The 22,325-nt window shown below is 38.0% G+C and overlaps 1 protein-coding gene across 1 annotated transcript; it reads left to right on the top strand.

The window, feature by feature from the left end:
* The first annotated feature begins 266 nt into the window (after positions 1-266).
* On the top strand, positions 267-22,002 carry LOC134669646 (secretory carrier-associated membrane protein 5). Its single transcript, XM_063527317.1, has 8 exons — positions 267-475; positions 551-652; positions 1,170-1,307; positions 10,482-10,686; positions 11,109-11,367; positions 11,815-11,932; positions 12,031-12,189; positions 17,914-22,002. The coding sequence occupies exons 1-7, from the start codon at positions 419-421 to the stop codon at positions 12,184-12,186; spliced, it is 1,035 nt and encodes a 344-aa protein (XP_063383387.1). The 5' UTR covers positions 267-418; the 3' UTR covers positions 12,187-12,189; positions 17,914-22,002.
* Positions 22,003-22,325: the final 323 nt, after the last annotated feature.

Here is a 22,325-nt window from a genome sequence, read left to right as displayed (position 1 = left end):
AGATATATGATCGCAGCTTAAAAGTGAATAACTTTTTAATTCGCGACGAATCGACCAATGAGGTAAATAGGTGATAGTTTGTATTAAATACAAATAAAGCAAGTAGCTGATTAAAAAAAAATACCACAATAATAAGATCTCATTACGTGTTTCCAAATAATGAAAAGTGATTATACAAAATTTTCTATCAATATATGTAGTTCGATAATATTTAGGATTTTGCAGCGGCACTGTTAAGGTTATAACTGGTAACATTAAAACATAACTGTCAACTGTCACTGTTCGTCATCAACGATTTGTCACTACTTTATCAGTTGATTGTGTATCTCATTTTGAGCTAAAAATATATGGAAAAACCCTTGCTTTGTCGAAAGTAATATATACAAAAGATACAGAAAAGATAGTAGAAGCCTAAACAATGTCTAAGTTCGAGGATAATCCGTTTGGGGACCCTACCATAGACAACCCATTTGCCGTAAGTAGCCCATCCAAGTTATCGGAATTTGTGTTCTAGCAGTTCAACAGTGTGACTGTGGATGTTTTGTTATAGGACCCTGCCGTCCAGCAAGTTGCGAGAAGTACGAACAATGCGACACAAGGTCTCGACGATTACAATCCCTTCGATGGGCAGCCTAGTCCAAATCAACCCACGGTAATTCGGTTTAGTTTATGTTGAGTCAACGAATTCTGCTGCGTCAATAAGGTATCAAGAGCATCGGAACATGTTATCGAGACCGGCCGAACAAGTTCAAATTGTGTCTAATCTTAATAAGTTTCTCTTTATTATAATTGCATATAGATAACAGGGGAAATGTATGAATAGGTAAACAATGCAATAAATATAGTTATAAACAGTTATATTACCCTTATTGATATATATAATTCTAATATGCACCTGAATAAACATATTTGCGATTTTAAACTATGATTATATCACAATATGAATTCACAAGGAACCTTGTCTATGAGATTGTGTTTTTCAAATTTATATGCACCATAAATCTCATTTTAATTTATTATAAAACCATTATTTACCTCAATATAAGATGTTTTACAGTCTGTTTATTGATCTATGAAAAAAACAACATGGTCTCTGTTCAACATATTAAGAACACCAGTCAGGTTAAAAAGGGCTACAATAATATGTAAATATTTTTATTATCATGCAGGCCCAACAACCACCACAGCCAGCGATCATGCAGGCAGTGTCACCGCCCACAAACACACAGTTTGTTGGAGGTGGCAACCGGCCATCGCAACAGCAGCCACAAGGGCCGCCCAATAATAACCTCACTGCTGACCTTTTGGTATGTATTTGATAGTGACATTATTTAGTTGATACTATCAGCTTCAAATAGATAGTGACAACCCAAATGGCTAAATATATATCGGTACACGGCAGGAAGAAGTTGATATCTAGAGAAATTTTGTTGAAGAAATTTGAACTTAAAATAAAACTGCATAAGGTTCAAATTTCTTCCATTTTTTCCCGAGAGTTATCAACTTCTTCCCGCCGTGTACGGATATAGGGACTTATATCCTTAAGTCTTTATTATTATAAACTGAAAAAGTTACCAAGATGATTAGATGTCAAGATGTCAAGCTCAAGAGCCACAAGACATTAGCCTCTTAAACTGAAGACACTGGTATGGTTCTGGCAGAGGGCTTGGTTACTATTTGTGGAAAGTAGTGTGATTACTATATAATAAAGCTGTTCCCTATTTGTAAGTCCTTATAGTGGTAATAAAAGTGTGCAACAATATATTTGGCTACTTTGACCATCACTATCTATTTGATACTGATTGTAGTGATTGTACAGAAAAAACAAAGAGACTGTGCTACTATCAGACTCTCCACAATGTTATCTGTGCATCATGAACCTTATGCCTTTTGTAATAAGGTCCACCAATGTACAGTTAGCAGTGTTGCTGTTTGTACATATTTAAAAAGAAGTTTCCAATTTGTTAATAGTACTTTTTTATTATCAGGTTGGAATGTTGTTAATGAGGTTGTCTGACCACAATATTGATTAAATTAATATAACAGCTAGATTAACTAACAGATTTTTTCTTTAAAGTTATAACATTTATAGCAAATACCTTAAAGGCGCTTGTTACTCGTACTTCTAATCTAATGTCAATAATTATGTAATTCAAATAAGAGCATATACCTTAAAAACTGGGCAAGTGCGGACTCGCGCACGAAGGATTCCGTACCATTACGCAAAAAACTGCAATAAACGTTTGTTGTATGAGGGGAGCCCCACTTAAACATTTATTATATCTGTTTTTAGTATTTGTTGCTATAGCGGCAATAGCAATATATTATCTGTGAACATTTCAACTGCCAAGCTATCATGGTTCATGAGATACAGACTGACAGACAGATAGACAGACGGACAGTGGAGTCCTAATAATAGGGTCCTGCCTTTACCCTAGGGTACAGAACCCTAAAAACTACTTATTTATTAAATATTAATATTTTTTTGTAGCTTCATAGAAACTATTTATTTTATTTCAATTTAGAAAATGAAGTAATTGGGACAATAAGTCACATAAAAAGAGAATTCTTGTTTCACCGTTTTTTATACTACACATGAACACATGTACAATACAGTTATAGCTATGTACCATAAAGCACCTTTTATTAGTGAAAGTGACCACAAAGCCTCACAATAAAATACTACACACGTAGATATTATCAATACAGATAACAGTGAGTCACCATTAACAGTTTCACAACGAGCAGCCAAATTAGGTTGTGCACAATTTAAATTTTTCATGTGGATAATTGAATTGAATGGGCATTGATGATGAATGTAGAGTGTTCACAAGCCCTTGATAATTGTGTGTCCATATCCATAATTTTGTGTTTGTCAGAAAGGGATAAAATTGAACAGCGGTGTGCTAAGTTTTATGACTAAGGGTTGCCGTTAGGATTTTATGACATTATAAAAATAAATAAATATTAGGGGACATCTTACACAGTTCAACCTAGCCCCAAACTAAGCAAAGCTTGTACTATGGGTGCTAGGCGACGAAGATACAAGTACTTATATAAATAAATACATATTTATATACTTACATAGAAAATCCCTATGACTCAGGAACAAATATTTGTGTTCCTCACACAAAACAAATGCCCTTACCGGGATTCGAACCCTGGACCATCAGCTGCACAGGTAGCCTAATTGGGCTTATGACTAAGTTGTTTCGACGTGTCAGAGAATCATGACCATGTAATTGTGTCCCGTTCTACATAAATAGAGAGACTGATAGAGACAGTAGTAGGTAGTAGTTCTCTTGATAGTGTAAATTTAGCGTGCTGCAATTTTTACTCGAAAATAATTTGTTTATGTAGGCGTGTACGTATATATTTGGCAAGCTGGCAAGATAAGTGGACGGATATTTACATGTAGTTGTATGTATATAGCTAGAAATAGAGACTAGTCCAACAAGTTATATATAAATCTTCTGTACATATATAGGTAGGTTTTTGGTATGGTGATATATCACCATAGTACCATACCAAAAAGCAGTGTTTTTCAATCGCACTCGACACTGTTGGATATGTATTGCGTATTGATGATTGCTCTTATTTATACGTATTGCCAGTCACATTACTAACACTTGCTTTGCTTTTCCATATTGCACAAAAAGGAGTTAAAGGTAAACACATTATAATTATATTTCTAAGTACTTATCTATATTTATTTATTTTCGCTTAGGTACTCTTATTCTTAGTTTCTGGTATCATGTAAAATAATGCTTAAATTACGTTTTGTACTATGTATGTCACTTTATTGCACATAAACAGGTTTACATAAAATGGACAAAAACAAAACAAAAATAAAAATGTTATTTTATGTATTCATGTTTCTCATAGCATCTTGTACGAGTATGAAGTGTACACATATTTCAAAAGTAATTTGTGGTTTTAATATTCTATTTTATTTTCTACCTTGACGCAAAAAAGTAATATAGACTAATATGATTATTTGTAGGTAGAAAGCCGTATTAACTATTAACCATATGTAATGTAACAACTAATTTTTTGATTAAGAGCGCTCTTACAAGAAAAGTCGAAATAATGCAAAATTGATGATACTAGTCGACGAAATTCAGGACTTTGTGCTCCTTATTAGAAACAATGAGTACTTGTTCCAGTAAAAGCGTCTTCTTATCTTTTTAAATATCGTTGTAAATATTAGAAAAAGGACTTATTAAATAAGTAATGAATTTTTTTCTGATGGTCGTTTCCGAAAAACCGCGTGAAGCACTGAACGGCAAGCTTTTATTTGGAAATGTTGAGAAGTTTTCTCTGCTAAACCTGGCTATTTTGTATTACTTATACCCTGTACTTTAAGCATATCAAACGATATTTTTCCTACATACCTTTGAGAAAGAGAAAATCAAAGTAAAACGAACTCAATTTTCTCTCCGAAACAAGTGTCAATTTCTACGAAAATCTACTTAATATCGAAGTCATTTTCATACTCAAGCAATCTGCAACGTTTGCTTATACTGTTGGTATACATTAGTGTTTATGAAATTCTACTATAATTTTTTGGCAATTTTTTGAAAACTACTCTATATTACCGATGACGCGCGCTCACCAGCTCAGTGCCGCGGCAGAGCTTGTACAGGCAGGACGTGTGTCGGTCGGCTCCGCACATTTTCAACGGCGACGACGAGGTTTTTTATCATTGTGTGCGGCGGGCGCCGTGTAAAACGCTATACTGTGTGCGTGTAAACCGCAACGAGAGACTTTGATCCTAGCACTGTTTTTATAGTATTATAATTTATAATGGTACAGTTTAATAAACTACCGGACAGGATTAAAAATATTTGAAACGACCTGACATTCTATATGTATTTATTTGACTCAAGATAGTACTCAGGGTCTGATGATGGAGCCGGAAGGTGGTCACCAGTACCAATCAACCATGCAACTAAACCACTTCGTGTTTAGGCTCGTTTTATTCGTCTCAACAAGATCTTTGACACAAGATAGTACTCAGGGTCTGATGATGGAGCCGGAATGTGGTCACCGGTACTAATCAACCATGCAACTAAACCAATTCGTGTTTGGGCTCGTTTGATTCGTCTCAACAAGATCTTTGACACAAGATAGTACTCAGGGTCTGATGATGGAGCTGGAAGGTGGTCACCGGTACCAATCAACCATGCAACTAAACCACTTCGTGTTTAGGCTCGTTTTATTCGTCTCAACAAGATCTTTGACACAAGATAGTACTCAGGGTCTGATGATGGAGCCGGAAGGTGGTCACCGGTACCAATCAACCATGCAACTAAACCACTTCGTGTTTAGGCTCGTTTTATTCGTCTTAACAAGATCTTTGACACAAGATAGTACTCAGGGTCTGATGATGGAGCCGGAATTTGGTCACCGGTACTAATCAACCATGCAACTAAACCATTTCGTGTTTGGGCTCGTTTGATTCGTCTCAACAAGATCTTTGACACAAGATAGTACTCAGGGTCTGATGATGGAGCCGGAAGGTGGTCACCGGTACCAATCAACCATGCAACAAAACCACTTCGTGTTTGGGCTCGTTTGATTCGTCTCAACAAGATCTTTGACACAAGATAGTACTCAGGGTCTGATGATGGAGCCGGAATGTGGTCACCGGTACTAATCAACCATGCAACTAAACCAATTCGTGTTTGGGCTCGTTTGATTCGTCTCAACAAGATCTTTGACACAAGATAGTACTCAGGGTCTGATGATGGAGCTGGAAGGTGGTCACCGGTACCAATCAACCATGCAACTAAACCACTTCGTGTTTAGGCTCGTTTTATTCGTCTCAACAAGATCTTTGACACAAGATAGTACTCAGGGTCTGATGATGGAGCCGGAAGGTGGTCACCGGTACCAATCAACCATGCAACTAAATCACTTCGTGTTTAGGCTCGTTTTATTCGTCTTAACAAGATCTTTGACACAAGATAGTACTCAGGGTCTGATGATGGAGCCGGAATTTGGTCACCGGTACTAATCAACCATGCAACTAAACCATTTCGTGTTTGGGCTCGTTTGATTCGTCTCAACAAGATCTTTGACACAAGATAATACTCAGGGTCTGATGATGGAGCCGGAAGGTGGTCACCGGTACCAATCAACCATGCAACAAAACCACTTCGTGTTTGGGCTCGTTTGATTCGTCTCAACAAGATCTTTGACACAAGATAGTACTCAGGGTCTGATGATGGAGCCGGAAGGTGGTCACCGGTACCAATCAACCATGCAACTAAACCACTTCGTGTTTAGGCTCGTTTTATTCGTCTCAACAAGATCTTTGACACAAGATAGTACTCAGGGTCTGATGATGGAGCCGGAAGGTGGTCACCGGTACCAATCAACCGTGCAATGAAACCACTTCGTGTTTAGGCTCGTTTTATTCGTCTCAACAAGATCTTTGACACAAGATAGTACTCAGGGTCTGATGATGGAGCCGGAAGGTGGTCACCGGTACCAATCAACCATACAACTAAACCACTTCGTGTTTGGGCTCGTTTGATTAGTCTCAACAAGATCTTTGACACTGAAGATACACAAGGTTTGATTATGGAACTGAAAGGTGGCCATGGGTACCAGTCTATCATGTAACTGAACTACTTCGTGTTTAGGTACGTTTTATTCATCTCAACAAGATCTTTGACACAAGAAAGTACTCAGGATCTGATGATGGAGCTCGAAGGTGGCGACGGGTACCTGTCTATCACATAACTGAACCACTTCGTGTTTGGGCTCCGTGCTTGGGCTTCGTGTTTGGTTTATCACCTAGTGTCAAAGATCTTGTTGAGACGAATCAAACGAGCCTAAACACGAAGTGGTTTAGTTGCATGGTTGATTGGTACCGGTGACCACCTTCCAGCTCCATCATCAGACTCTGAGTATCACCTAGTGTCAAAGATCTTGTTGAGACTAATCAAACGAGCCTAAACATGAAGTGGTTTAGTTGCATGGTTGATTGGTACCGGTGACCACCTTCCGGCTCCATCATCAGACTCTGAGTATTACCTAGTGTCAAAGATCTTGTTGAGACTAGTCAAACGAGCCTAAACATGAAGTGGTTTAGTTGCATGGTTGATTGGTACCGGTAACCAACTTCCAGCTCCATCATCAGACTCTGAGTATCACCTATATAGTGTCAAAGATCTTGTTGAGATGAATAAAACGAGCCTAAACACGATGTGGTTTAGTTGTATGGTTGATTGGTAATGGTGACCACCTTCCAGCTCCATCATCAGACCCTGAGTACTGTCTTGTGTCAAAGATCTTGTTGAGACGAATCAAACGAGCCCAAACACGAAATTGTTTAGTTACATGAGAGACTGGTACCCGTGACCACCTTCCAGCTCCATCATCAGACCCTGTGTATCTTCAGTGTCAAAGATCTTGTTTAGACGAATCAAACGAGCCCAAACACGAAGTGGTTTAGTTACATGATAGACTGGTACCCGTGGCCACCTTCCAGCTCCATCATCAGACCCTGTGTATCTTCAGTTTCTTGTAACTTGTTTCTTGTAAATAAGCGAGTACCTATAATTTCTTTCGAGTAATATACGTTCATAAGTACGAGTATGGGGCTATTCATAAATTACGTCGTTTCAAATGGGAGGAGGGGGGGAGGGGGTCATGGACATCGGATGATGGTAGCATGACGTAGGAGGAAACAGAGTCATCCGAAGCATGATTTTTGGATGATTTGAGGGATGGGGGGGTCAAAAATAGACGACGTAATTTATGAACAGCCCCTATGTACATTTGCACTGCATTTAGTATTTTCGTACTTACCAAATAACAGTTTTAGGACTTTATAAGTTAACCCTTAAAACGTTTCTGTCACTTTTTTAGTACAGGTACTAAATGTGGCGCCAAGTTTAAACACTAAGTGCAGGCTAGAAAAGGAAGTACGTTAAAGAAAGTGCGAGAATTGTACTTTTTTTCCTAGTTTAAGAAAATATCAGACAAAATTAGGTTTATGCGCAGGCGGCAGTTGAAATCTGAAATTCGCTGAATTTGCGACGGTGTGTGTTCCTGGGGTCATAGAATATAAAGTTAATAGCCAAATTGTTTTCTTTGTGTTGATATTTTTACTAGATGAGTTAAACATTGTTATTCTATATAAAGCTCATTAAATCATAGATTAATTCTAAGTCAAAAATTGCGAAATATATCTTGTCCCATTTTTGTGACATTGTCGATAGTACTGGTAACAAGGTACCATTTAGCACGTCCTAAAAAACGGACAGTGCCGACTTGTGCGGAGACAAGATTGTGACAGAAAACGGACATTGCCATACTTAGGGTTTATGCTTTTTTTTCATTTATCGTCATTTTATAGGCTATTGTTGCGTTGGGGTTATGTTATACATAAGTATATGTATACATTTATTTATATTTTAGTTTCAGGTGGTTCCACCATCTGATTCAGAAGAGTGAGATAGCGAAAAAACGACGATGACGAAATTTTACTAGAGACAGATTGTACATCTGCCTTGCCCCAATCTGACTCTTTTTCAGCCAGGTCACTTTCTACGAGGATGTCAAATATGATGGACAAATATATGTTCATTTACAAACACGCGTGCTTTTATTCTTATTGTCATGCTATTAAAGTTTAGTGCGCCTCATTGTGAATGGCACTATCTGTATTTAAATGTAATTTCGAAGTCTAACGTAGTCATTGTGGGAAAAAAGTTGTTCATAATATTCGACCTGACCTAAACACGACCTGTCCTCTAGTACTCCATCCACAAAACTTAATTCCTCGCCATTAAACGCATAACTCGCTTCAGTATCCAAATTATTGGCACTTCTTGAAATGTCCTACGGTTAGAACCTATTTCAAGTTGATGATGAAGATGCTACAATTCCTGACGCCTGTAAAATGTAATCTTTACAAATTTCAGGAGAGTAAATAGCTAATTTAATTTTAATTTAGATAAAATTTTGTGTAGGTTAAGTTTTATTTGAATTATTTGAATTATTTTTAGGGTTTTTTTACAATAATTGTATTAATGATGTGTAATATTATGATTGTATAAAATGAATAATATATTTGGCTACAATAGCTAATTTCTCTGGTCTGGAATAGAATCTAGTCTTTCATATGTCGGGCAGACGAAGCAAAGCATTTCTACTCGGGTACAAGAACATATTATTATAGCTGATGTCAAGCACCGCCAACTAAAGTCTGCGGTCTGGGAGCATGACATGGATAAGACTCTGGTTCTCGCCAAGGAGGAGCCATATATTACCAGAATGTTGCCAGAGGCCATTGAGACTGAAAAATATCTAAACTTTTACTGAAACTACAGCTCTTCTTTACCACCAGCTTAGGTTCCAGATACTCCGGGTGATAAGAAAACAAGCAAAACATAGAACTGTGAGACCGTAGAGATAAATGGTGTGGTCATTTAAGTAAAGTAATGTTACTTACAATCATTGTAATGTGTAACTATCTTTATTAGCCTATTTTGCCTGTATACGTAGCTTTATAATGTATATTTTTTGTTTATTACATCTGTACGTGGGTCGTTTTACATATAAACACTAGAAGTAAATATAGTATTATTATGTTTCTCATTACTTTTTTCTTCTTATTAATATAATTAAACATTTTTCCAAACATTCACTAGTGTGTTATTGAAATAATTATAAATTTTCTTGCCCTGTAATTCTTTAATATTTTTTTATTTTGTGAAACTGTATAACGGCATTGTCCGTTTTTTAGGACAACCTTGAGAGCAATCAATCTATAAGGTTCGTGGCAATGTCCGTTTTAACGGACGTCCTGAAAACCCTACTTTCAGAATGCTTTTAATATTTTTTTCTTAAATATAGTACTTTTTTACCCATTACTATCCCCAAAAACATTCCATGAAATAGGTGGATACATTATTTCATGTCTTGCCATGTTAAGGGTTAAGTACAGTTAGTGTTGTTATGGTTGATTTCAATATGCTTCGCGAAGGATCAAGAATGTTTAATCCATCATTGTAGTGCGAGTGTGGTAGAAGGGATCGGAATACTGAGCTCGCACGGCCTGCCGCAGCGCGTAAAATACCTAAACTCGCTCAACCCCGAAATGTAATAGCACTCTTAAAACACTTGATCCCACACTTCCACAATGTAGGTAAAATGTAGAAATATATATGTAGCGATAAGAGGTCACAATCGCAATTGTCAAATTGTTAGCGCCCACTCATAGCTACTACCTATTATAATTTGGGTTTCTTTTCCTCAATCTTCATTCAGTTCATTTCAGTTCTGCCACTGCTAAGGCAACTTGATCTAAATAATCTCACTAATAGAGAATTTACATATTAAAATTTGCTTATCCCCTGCGAACAACCAATATTGAAAAGTGTTATGTAAACCAGTATTTTAAATGTAAAAGAAAACGTTGTAAAAGAGAAGAGATGAGTTTTGAACTAGAATCTCAACTGCAGAGGCGGCAAGAAGAATTAGAACGTAAAGCGGAGGAGCTGGCCAGGCGCGAGGCGGAGCTCCGGGCCGGGTCCGCCGGCAGACGGAACAACTGGCCGCCATTACCCGGCTTCTGTCCCGTACAACCGTGCTTCTACCAGGACATTAATGTGGACATACCGCTCGAGTTCCAGAGGATCGTGCGGCACCTGTATCACCTGTGGATGTGTGAGTGTTCTGTAATATTTCTCTGGTGTTTATAGTCTGCTTGTGGGAACAACAATTACCAGGCTTCTGTCCTGTACAACCGTGCTTCTACTAGGACATTAATGTGGACATACCGCTAGAGTTCCAGAGGATCGTGCGGCACCTGTTGTTCTGTAATGTTTACCTAGATTTATGATGATTATGAGGAAAGTCATAATGATAATTCACTTAGCCAAAGTGCAATTAACAAGCCACGACACCTATTCGGTATTTAGTCAAAATGAAGGGACGCCATTTAGTAAAATTAATATATTCCGACATGTTTGTTAAACTTCTGATGCAAAAGATGAATGATCGTATTTAAGGTTCCTGGAGGAAAAAAGTTTCTAAATAGAAAACAAATGAAAACCGCAAAAGCACTATCGTGACATTTCCTTTTCCAGTCCACGCGCTGATCCTCGCCCTGAACATCCTTGGGGCGATGTGTCTCATGTTCGCCGGCGAAGGCTTCACGGTCTTCGGTCTGGCCATCCTCTACTTCGTGCTGCTGACTCCCTTCAGCTTCGTCTGCTGGTACCGGCCCATCTACAAGGCGTTCAGGAGCGACTCCTCCTTCAACTTTATGGTGTACTTCTTCATATTCCTGTTCCAAATCATCATTGCTGTGGTGCAGAGTGTTGGTTTCAATGGAAGTGGTTATTGGTGAGTGCTACTTTTTATTGTTTTTTTTTTTATACATAGAAAAATTGGCAGGAAAACCTTACAGTTGAAATATAAGCAGGGGTAGGGTAACTAAGACGAAACTAATTTCGTTTTGTTTACTCGTGTCACACAGACATTCACAACTGTAGGCTCAAAACTGATAAAAGGTTGTGTGCGTGCGAAATCGGCTTGCCATTAAGTCATACTTAGAGATCCTATGGTCAATTCTAGGTTTGAGAAAAACCTGCCAAATGCCAAATTGGAGATAGTAACAAAAATAAAATAAAAAATAACACTTTCAAACAAAAGTCCATGTAAAAATTATGCTATGCTAATAAATATTTGAAGACTTTTCATTTGGACCATTTATATGAAATACTAGTACTTTAGAAAGTTTTTTAAACTTCAAACTACTATAGTAACATTATTTTTCTTTTTTTTTTACAGCGGTTTGATCACCAGCATCGCCATATTCCAGACGAACATCGGGGTCGGTATCATCACCATACTGATCACCATCGGTTTCATCACCAGCGCCGTGGCCGATGTCATGCTCATGGCTAAGGTAATTAAGGGCTTTTTGGAATTATCCAAGTATGGCCCAAGTATATCCAGTATGCCCTTGGGTAGCTAGATGAAATGTTCGAACTTGTGTGTCGTCAGGTGCACCGCATATACCGGTCGACGGGCGCGTCGCTCGCCAAGGCGCAGACGGAGTTCACGACGGAGATCCTCCGCAACCCGCACGTGCAGACCGCCGCCTCCAGCGCGGCCGCCGCCGCCGTCAACGCGCAGATCGCGCAGGCCAACCGCTACTAGCCGGTACGTGTATTATAAGGCCCCCCCCACATCTGGCGTCTTTCGAGCGTCGGCGTCTACAATTCTATGGCCGCTGCTCGACGCAACGTCGACGCAGCGTCGACGCAACTGCGCAGCGACGTCATTTTCCATAGCGCTGACCAGACGCCGACGCTCAAAAGACGCTAGACGTGGGGGGGGCCTAAGAAAAGGCTACATTCCTACTAGTCAAATCAGCTTTTCGAACTCTTTTAGAACTGTCAAAACGATTTGCTAATATGGAATTTTTATGAAAACGAATAAAGTGACGTCACGGTAAACTCACCAACTTTTTATATTTCAATCCGATTTATTAAATACAAATTGTGTTTAAAAATAGCTGCTATCTATGTTTTTCTAATAATTATCTGGTGTTTTATTACGTGCACGGTTTTAAATAATTTATTTTAAGTACAGGAAACATCCCTAATGTTCGAACGAGGGTTTCGTACCTTAAGGTGGTTCGCCTAGGTTACTCAAAACTTAACTCTCGCTAGATGGCACCACTTTTGCAAAATTTCAGGTTTTATTTTTTTGTGAAATGGTCATGGTATTTGTATACTTAAAAGTATGTTTCGCGCACTCTTTAAATAAATATTGAACAATTAAAGTAAACATTGAATACTTCATTGTGCAAAAACCACCTTTTTAATTCGACGGAGTGTTGCTGTCACGCTTTTTCCTAGTATTACTCACACATGCAAACAGTGTTTCCGTGATCCTTGTAGTAGACAATTTCACACAACGTAAGTAGGTATGTTGCATTGCAATAGCGTAACGGTATGTTCGTGGAAATAACTACGTGCAAGAGGATTGGGGTTCAAGACTGGTGCGAGTAGGTAATTTCTTTTTGTTTCTCCTTTGTGTTATCTTACCTTTAAACGAGCAATTATTATATATATGTTACTGTAAAAGCCCGAAGTACGGCAAAACCTAGGATTTACCGGTAAAACCTAGGTTTTACCGATGCCGATCGGTAAAAGCCCGAAATGTTAAATCTTACTAGTTTACTTCGGGCTTTTACCAACACCGATATGGTAAATCCTAGGTCTTACCACGGCAACCGGTAAAGTTTGAATCATGCACTGATTCTTGAGATTATTAGATGAAAAGTAGGTAGGTTTGGATCTCCCGGTTCTGCTGAAGGTGAAAGAGAACTCTACTAGCCTGCATCGTGGCTAGGCACCCAGGTTTAGGTATAGTTAACTTTAAAACCGAATCTGCAGCTGGCCACTTTATTGAGTAATAGAAACGCGTTCCGTATGTGTTTCGCTTTCCAGATGACCAGGGTGCCTAGCCAAGGTGCCAATGGTTTACGCTCCGTAGCGACTGAAGCGCAGCCGTGTCTGTCGCATTAATATGGCAGAGTGATAGAGAGAGGTATTACCCTAACGTTCGCTACGGAGCGAACGACTGGCATCATGGCTAGGCACCCAGATTTAGGTATAGTTAAGATTACCGCCGAATCTGCAGCTGGCCACTGTATTGAGTAATAGAAAAGCGTTCCGTATGTGTTTCGCTTTCCAGATGACCAGGGTGCCTAGCCAAGATGCCAATGGTGTACGCTCCGTAGCGAACGAAGCGCAACCGTGTCTGTCGCATTAATATGACAGAGTGATAGAGAGAGGTATTACCCTAACGTTCGCTACGGAGCGAACGACTGGCATCTTGGCTAGGCACCCAGATTTAGGTATAGTTAAGTTTGCCCGAATTTGCAACTGGCCACTGTATTGAGTAATAGAAACGCGTTCCGTATGTGTTTCGCTTTCCAGATGACCAGGGTGCCTAGCCAAGGTGCCAATGGTTTACGCTCCGTAGCGACCGAAGCGCAGCCGTGTCTGTCGCATTAATATGGCAGAGTGATAGAGACAGGTATTACCCTAACGTTCGCTACGGAGCGAACGACTGGCATCTTGGCTAGGCACACAGATTTAAACGCTTTTTAAAAATCAAAAAACTATTACTTATGAAAGCAGAAGAATATAAATGATCGTATTTGATTTATAATTGTTACATATTTGCCGTAACTTATTTTTAAAATGTGTTTTTCAATTAAAAGACACGTCAAGATTGTTTACCTTATTTCTAATGCTAAAAAAAACAAACTATAGTAATAATTGTGTTTTTCATTCATAGACAAAATCCATTATTTTATCCACAGGAAATTTTATATATCTCTTTTTTATTGCAGTCAGGATGTCCTGATTGTAAAAATAAGAGAGATTAGGTAGAGTATAATTTCTAATTTTCTTTGTCAAAAATAAACGAATACGTGTAGCCCATACCATACTTAATCAATCGATTTATGATAATAAGAAAAATTAAATAAAAATAAAAAAACAATACGAAATTTAGATGTAACAAAAATACAAAAAGTTATGTTCCAGCATACAATTGACTGGGGATCGAACCGGGAATCTTCCGTTTGTAAGCAAAAAAGCGACTGTTTGCATAACACGCCATGATAGTTCTTAGTTAAGCTGACGAACTTCGGGTACTTATTCTCGCTTAGGTCAATTAAGTACCTGTCAAACGTCAGTGTCAACAAAATTGCACTAAACATGACGGCACTCCAAATTCGCGCCGTGGTCAGCCCGGCAACGTCGGAAATGGTATGGCAACGTCGCAAATGTATCTGTACACGACATTTGTGACACACACATACGTAAAATTGATGAAAATTTAACTATGATTTTTGCATGATTTCTGTATGAAACATTGTTTTCCTGTTAATTTCGCGCAAACGAATATTCGAAGGAAGATAAATGCGGAAATATTTATGTACTAATAGTGTGTAGTTACTTAATGAGCTTTGATTGAATTTTGTATGAAAATCGAACCACCTTAAAAGGAAAAAACGGAACCCTTATAGGATCACTCGTGCGTCTGTCTGTCCGACCATTCGGCCTCCTTTACGACTATCTCTGTAAATATTGGCCTAAAATTTGGAAAAGAAATACACAAAATAGTACTTTACCTATAGATGACAGGAAAGTCTATTAGAAATGTGCAGTCAAACGTGAATCGGACTTATGTACGGAACCCTTGGAACGCGAGTCCGACTCGCACTTGACCGGCTTTTTCTTGTGGAATTCCCAAAATTTCCAGAAATTTTAGCAAAACTTCCATTTTAACGCATGTCAAAATGATCCAATAACCAATATAGTTGAGAATTAGGTCGTTACATGGGTATTTCTATGAACTTCATTTCGTTCTATGTGTATCAAGCCGAATTCCATTGAGATATTGGTATTTTAGTCAAAATGTCGTCAACCTTATTACCTAGCCAACAGAGTTCACCGCCGGCGTATAGGATTGCGGCGCTCGCCCGGCGGTGCCCAATATCTCAGTTCTGCAATGGAATTCCGCTTGGTGCCCATAGCAGGCGTGTCTCACTCCGCGATTTCGTCGCTTTGCTACAGGTAGCTAAAAGTACATCCGTTCGACCCCAATTTTGGGGTTTGCCATAAGCCGCGCGTGGCGCTGTCGCCACCTAGCGACCATATCTGTCCTAATCGTAACAGACGCGTTTTGTTAGAGAGTGAGTCTTCTGTACCTAGTACTATTGTTTATTCTGTGCCTATAGAACGAAATGAAATACATAGAAATGCCCATCTAATGCCCTAACTCTCATTTCTGTTGGTTTTTGGACCAGGCTCCATGCATAGTTGCCCATGATCCTTTACGAAACTCTCACATATACACATGTAATTGTGTAGCTTAAGTACCTATTGACTAGAGATGCCACGAATATTCGGCAACTATTCGGTATTCGGCCTATTCGGTCACTTTGCCGAATATTCTCTACTATTGACACCGTACTGGTTCGGGTCACTGGATAGCCTTATGGCCTATATAAAGTACTCAAGGATTTATGCCGTTAAGAAGGATTTGCACTTTAAATATAATCGAAGTAAAGCTAAAGGATCTAGTATCTAGGAGTCTATAATTACTGTACTTTTAAATTTCTAAATGTCCGGTCTCAACGACATGGTTTATTTAGAGTTTAGACTATTTTAGGCCTCAAAGTGTCAGGAAGACTCTTTAATTCTGGTGACACTACAAATTTTTATGTCAAAAACAGATTGCAATATTTTACGCTGAAATTCATTACATATGTTGAATGTACCAAATGAATTACTATTTTCTTGCACGGCACATTTTTTATATGTATCTGCACACCTTACCATTTTAATACTAATGTCATACATTTGTTTGTTATGCATAATATAGCCATTTCCGATTGTAAAATCTCGTTAAGAAAGATGATGGTATTGGTATCTTATTCTCAGTATGATTCATCTTTGTTTATACGTGGTTGATAACTAGAAGATAACAATCAAATTGTTTTATTACCAATGATTCACTAACGTTCATATAAATCACTTACAAATGCCCTGTTAATTCCCACATATTACATACAGTTCATATTATATCCGTCATGAGGGTCGATTTGCATAAATTGCTCAATCGCGTTATTCAAACCGCTGAGGTAAATATTTGTAGATAAGTACGTAGGTACTATTACCTATGTATTCATCGTTTTGTATGCGTTTTTTTTTGTTTCTCTTGCGTAGAATTTTTATTTCGCGTACAATCACAGACACAAAATTGACAAAATAGCCCAATAACTTTTTTAGAAATTAGGCAAGTAATGAAAATATGTATATAAAAAAAAATTGCGATCAATTAAGTGAAAGAACCTTTAAACAATTGACGACGACGAAAATAGCGGCTATTATGATAATCATGACATATTTACCGGCTTTTTAGGGTTCCGTACCCAAAGGGTAAAACGGGACCCTATTACTAAGACTTCGCTGTCCGTCCGTCCGTCCGTCTGTCACCAGGCTGTATCTCACGAACCGTGATAGCTAGACAGTTGAAATTTTCACAGATGATGTATTTCTGTTGCCGCTATAACAACAAATACTAAAAACAGAATAAAATAAAGATTTAAATGGGGCTCCCATACAACAAACATGATTATTGACCAAAGTTAAGCAACGTCGGGAGTGGTCAGTACTTGGATGGGTGACCGTTTTTTTTTTTGCTTTTTTTTCGTTTTTTTTGCATTATGGTACGGAACCCTTCGTGCGCGAGTCCGATTCGCACTTGCCCGGTTTTTTATGACCGTCCACATGATAGACAGAATGGGTCAGGGTCAGGGTGGATGGATGAAGTTTTGTCTGGGACTAGAAAGGGACCTACTAACTAGTTTGGATATCAAGGACACGTTTATACCGTCGGGTGACAAGCAAAAGTCACTCACTAACACCATTGAAATTATTGGACAATAAACCATGTTACAAGTGTAATAAAGTGCATTGTTACTTTAATTTTTTGATAGTACTTAGTAACTTTTGCTTGTCACCCGACGATACGTTTTTCAGTCTTTTCAGATTAAGGGCCCCCCCACATCTGGCGTCTTTCGAGCGTCGGCGTCTACAATTCTATGGCCGACGTCGACGCAACGTCGACGCAGCGTCGACGCAACTGTGCAGCGACGTCATTTTCCATAGCGCTGGACCGACGCCGACAGACGCCGACGCTCGAAAGACGCCAGATGTGGGGGGGCCCTAAGTTGAGGATTGTATAAGTGTTTGAGAAATTAACTTAAAACAATAATGATGTCGAAATTCTTGAAGTATATAGGAATCTAAGTATTAGGTACAATATGTATAATCAAAATTACATTTTTTGTTTCAGAAGTGAAACAGACGGACCGCTCCAAACGTGCATTTAGAAATACGCAAAGTACACCGGAAATGAACTAATGGTAATTCACTTTTCTCTTTGTTCACGAAACGTGTAAACATTAATGATCGTGTTCATATTTTTCGTGGGCTTTTTCGTCGTATTTATTGTTGTATGTTACGTCACCATGCAGAAACATGTTCGAAGAGCTAAATGTTGAGGTAAAGGTACTGACGAGCCTTCCAACAGTCCAAATAGCGTGGCTGCAATCCAAAATCGGTCCGTGAATGTCAAAAACGTATAATGTTTAATATTAGGATGCCGTCCATTTGGATGGATCCATTGTAACGGCATCCATTTGGAAGGCTCGTCAGTGGCCTGCTTTAGATTAATCCGAGTAATTGTGACTATGGGGCAAATTTAACAAATCGAAAATGCAATAATAAAGGTTTCAATGCAATTGCCAATACCGCAATCCGTTACTTGTATTTCTAGTGCAGTGGTTCCAAAGCGTCAAAGTTGTACTCGATTCAGGAAATGATGCGTTGAAACTACTCATTTACTACTTTTGGACAGTCGGCTGCAGAAAAGGTACCCCCCTGCATATAAATTTGTATGCAAAGATGCTGACTGTACATATATATGTATAATCGATGTATATTTGCTGGCCGATCATATCTCTGCTTGGTATATTCGCGATCTAATTGTTGTATTAAAATAATTTCAATGATCAAATATTGCGGCATCCAGAAATCTAGTAATATGTAAATTTTCCGACAGCAAACTGTTTTGTTTGATTATTAATCGCTGTTGCGGTCAGTGGACAGCCAAATTGACAAGAGGGCTGTGTGTGTAATCGTAATGTCGATAATTATTACTTATTTATGACTTACAAAGATAATTTTCTAATAGAATAATGGGCTGCTTGCAAAAGTAGTGTAACACAAAAAGTTGAATTTTTAGTTCGTATTTTGTCTAGGTTATAAAGTACAACATTACTTTTAGTATCGTCCAAAATAATTCATAAGTGTAAAGAGCTGATCACAAAATAAATGATAGCTTTTAATTTACCTTTTGTATTACCAGAGAGAATAGAGTATATAGAGAGTTACTGTCATGGTAAATAATGTAGCCACAGTACATTTACTGCCATCTTTCGGCAGAAGATTAAAACTTTTAGAACGCCATTTGACTTTAATCCTTATTTTTCCACATAGGCCAAAGGTTATGGCGCCATCGCTCGAAAAGATTGCAACATACCTTTGGCTTACTGTCGAGTAGATGGCGTTAATTTCAATATTTATTTAACAATTAACACATATCAGTGAAATAATAAGGATCAAAGTCAAATGGCGTTCTAACAGTTTTAATCTTCTATCGAAAGATGGCAGTAAATTTACAGTGGCTACATAATTTACTTTGACAATCCGCCTCTTTTTCAAATTCTCTTCGGTATTACCAGAGATATATATAACTCCGTATAAGATAAATAAAGTCTAAGAAAAAAACGTGCCTCGGATGTCAAGCAAAAGTCACTGTCGAATAGATGGCGCCATACACCTTTGGCCTATTGTCGTTTAGATGGCGTTGGCGACACCGTTTGATATTTAACAATTTTAACACGTATCAGTGAAAGAACATGGGTCATTGTGGAACAATAAAAATTAATAATCATATATCCGTAAACATATTTTAATTCATTTATACATTTTCAATTTTATTTTAAGTTTTAATCGTGTGTCGATAGATGGCAGTAAATGTACCGTGACTACAAAATTTACTTTGACAGGACCCCTCTATACTATCTATTCTTTTTGGTATTACTATACTGTCATACACTTAGCGAAGATTGATGAAACAATAAAAATTGTGTTACGCTGCTTTTCAACGTCACTTTGTTTTGAGTATATCGTATTATATTTTAGTGTTAAGCATCGCCAATAAAATTAAATTATTAAGTTGATTGCTAATTTTATAAACATTTTAAATAATGTGAGCTTAATGATGCTTTAATGTTCTACAAAGTAATTGAAATTATGTTTTACGTGGGGTCGCGGTGGCTCTTATACTTAAAGACCTGGCCGCGTAGCCAAGATGCCAGTCGCTTACGCCCCGTAGCGATCGAAACGCAACTGTCACTGTCGCACTAATATGGAAGAGTGATAGAGAGACATAAAGCTTTTCGTTGTCGAAGCGATAGCGATTGTAACCTTGGCTAGGACGGCTGTTTGATTTTCTCTACTTATGTTACTATAAGCCTCAGAAAATGATTTTCAATGCGGTGAAAAGTTTTTTTATAAATATAGGTCAGCCGGGGCAGAAGTGACTAAGAAAATTGGGAAAGTAAATACTCTCTTCCTTATCATTTAAAAATGCCACGTGATTTTTTTGCCCCGACTATTATTTTATGGAATTATTAAGTTCATCAAAGTGCGATTTGAGTATTTATGTCAATTATTTTTTTACTTGCGCACTTTTTGAGCTGAGCCTTATTAGATTTTATTACGTTATAGAATGCCCTTGTAACCTAGTAATATGTAAGATAAAGGGGTGTTCACATTAGTTTATGCTTTATCATTTGTATCCACAGATATTTTTGGCAATTATGTGAACATTCCAAAGCGAACTGTCTAAACTAAATGTAAATATTTTCTATCTTTAATTTATATATGCCCATGTTAATTAGGACTACATATAGCACTTGCTGTTTATTAGTAATAATGGTTGAATACCATTCTGTGTGGATTTGGTAGGTTTGAACTGATTAATGTAAATCATTCGGTTTAGCCTAGTTTTGATATAGTAATAATATATAAAGAAAGTTAAAGGGCAATTCGCAATCTGTTTTTTTAACTGACATTTCAAACCGCTAAATCTTAAGTACACTAAATTTTGCAAATCTAAAATTGGGGAACCGTGAATCACTATATCATAGGAAGCTATCGAATTGACATAGTCATATATAATATCGATTAAAACTTTCATACTTTTTATTAGTTACACCTGTATTTTGGATTATAGTTGCCCCAGTTTTCAGACCCCTTTTTTGTAAACTAGCTATAAGTATAGCGTCCTAAACTAACCCAATAATAACTTTTATTACAAGTAGTAAAAAATATACTATTACCCATTTACCCATATTCATTGGCGTATATCTCAGGACTGGCCATACGGGCAATAAGAATGGGGCCAGTAGAGCGGTGTGACACCGCTACAACGCGATTGGTTGATGAGTTCGTATCACGCGCCCGAATGGTCGCGACTAGTTGCGTTAGACTGCACGATTGGCTCGAATTCGAGAGTGACACCGCTTTAAAAGTACCATTTTTAGTGCCCGTAAGGCCCGTCCTGAGATACACGTCAATGCCCATAATGACAATCGGCCTTAATACCCATGTTCCGAATAGATTTCATGGTAGCACAAGACATCATAAAGATATTGTTGTAAAAAGAAATAGCTTAGGAGTTTTCTTTTAATACTAGTCACCTGACTACACAATAGATGCAATAACACACCTAGGGCAGTAAATTAAATAGTAACTTCGGCAAGCGTATGTCCAGAGGTTTTCTTTTTGACCGACGGTGTGTTCCTACAGAATTTTGTCCCCTTGTGGCTGTACTGTAGAGGGTCATAATGGTTGCCTCGTAACCGCACCGGTATGTGACCGAGACAACGCTATCTACAAATATAACGATGTCCCACTCACGCCGCACCTAATGTGAAGACCGCCTTACGGCCCTAGGTAATGTAAAAGTTATACTTATGAACAGTTTTCCTGTATCAGTGCAGTAATGTCCCGACGTTACTTGTTGATATTAAATTAAATTAGTTTCAGCGAAAACCTACAGCCACTATAAGACTGGCGTAATCTAATGGGGGCTTGTTAAATATGTATGTCTATACCATGTTGATAGATTACCTTCTACCTTGTATAAATATTCATGTAAGTCAGGGCATTACTGCGGGCATGTATCCTGGGCCTAGAATGTAAATTATTGTAACCGTCCTACCCAGAAGAAGGCGGGTTTATCTGAACGTTTAACTGTTTTGTAACTTAAGTCATGTTATATACTTATGATTAATAAATATAGTTTCAATTAGTCTTGTTTTATTATGCCTTGAAAATGTAATCACTACATCAGACCAGTACTGCATCCGATTTTGTCTGCATATTGCATGTTAAAACTACGATGATATACATTGTATTGGGTTGAATTTGAAGTGGTTAAAATAAATTTTCTCCAATATGCTCGGAAATGTTCACCTTACTGTAGCAAAAATAGTACGGGAAGTTCTTCGTTAATGTCAAACTCTAACTAAAAAACATCAAACTATCGCTGTCCTGTTCTAGCGGACGGGAAGTAAAAAAAACCGGGCAAGTGCGAGTCGGACTCGCGCACGAAGGGTTCCGTACCATAAAGCA

The sequence above is a fragment of the Cydia fagiglandana genome, chromosome 12, assembly GCF_963556715.1.
Source record: "Cydia fagiglandana chromosome 12, ilCydFagi1.1, whole genome shotgun sequence".
NCBI lineage: Eukaryota > Metazoa > Arthropoda > Insecta > Lepidoptera > Tortricidae > Cydia > Cydia fagiglandana.
The sequence above is the reverse complement of the archived record's forward strand: the minus strand, read 5'-3'. Positions and strand labels throughout refer to the sequence as shown.

What these genes read in the sequence shown, in the direction of transcription:
- LOC134669646 (XM_063527317.1), top strand. Translation starts at nt 419, where the DNA reads ATGTCTAAGTTCGAGGATAATCCGTTTGGGGACCCTACCATAGACAAC. An exon ending in CCATAGACAACCCATTTGCC is followed by an intron (nt 476 to 550) that starts GTAAGTAGCCCA and finishes GTTTTGTTATAG; the next exon opens with GACCCTGCCGTCCAGCAAGT. An exon ending in CCTGTATCACCTGTGGATGT is followed by an intron (nt 10,687 to 11,108) that starts GTGAGTGTTCTG and finishes TTCCTTTTCCAG; the next exon opens with TCCACGCGCTGATCCTCGCC.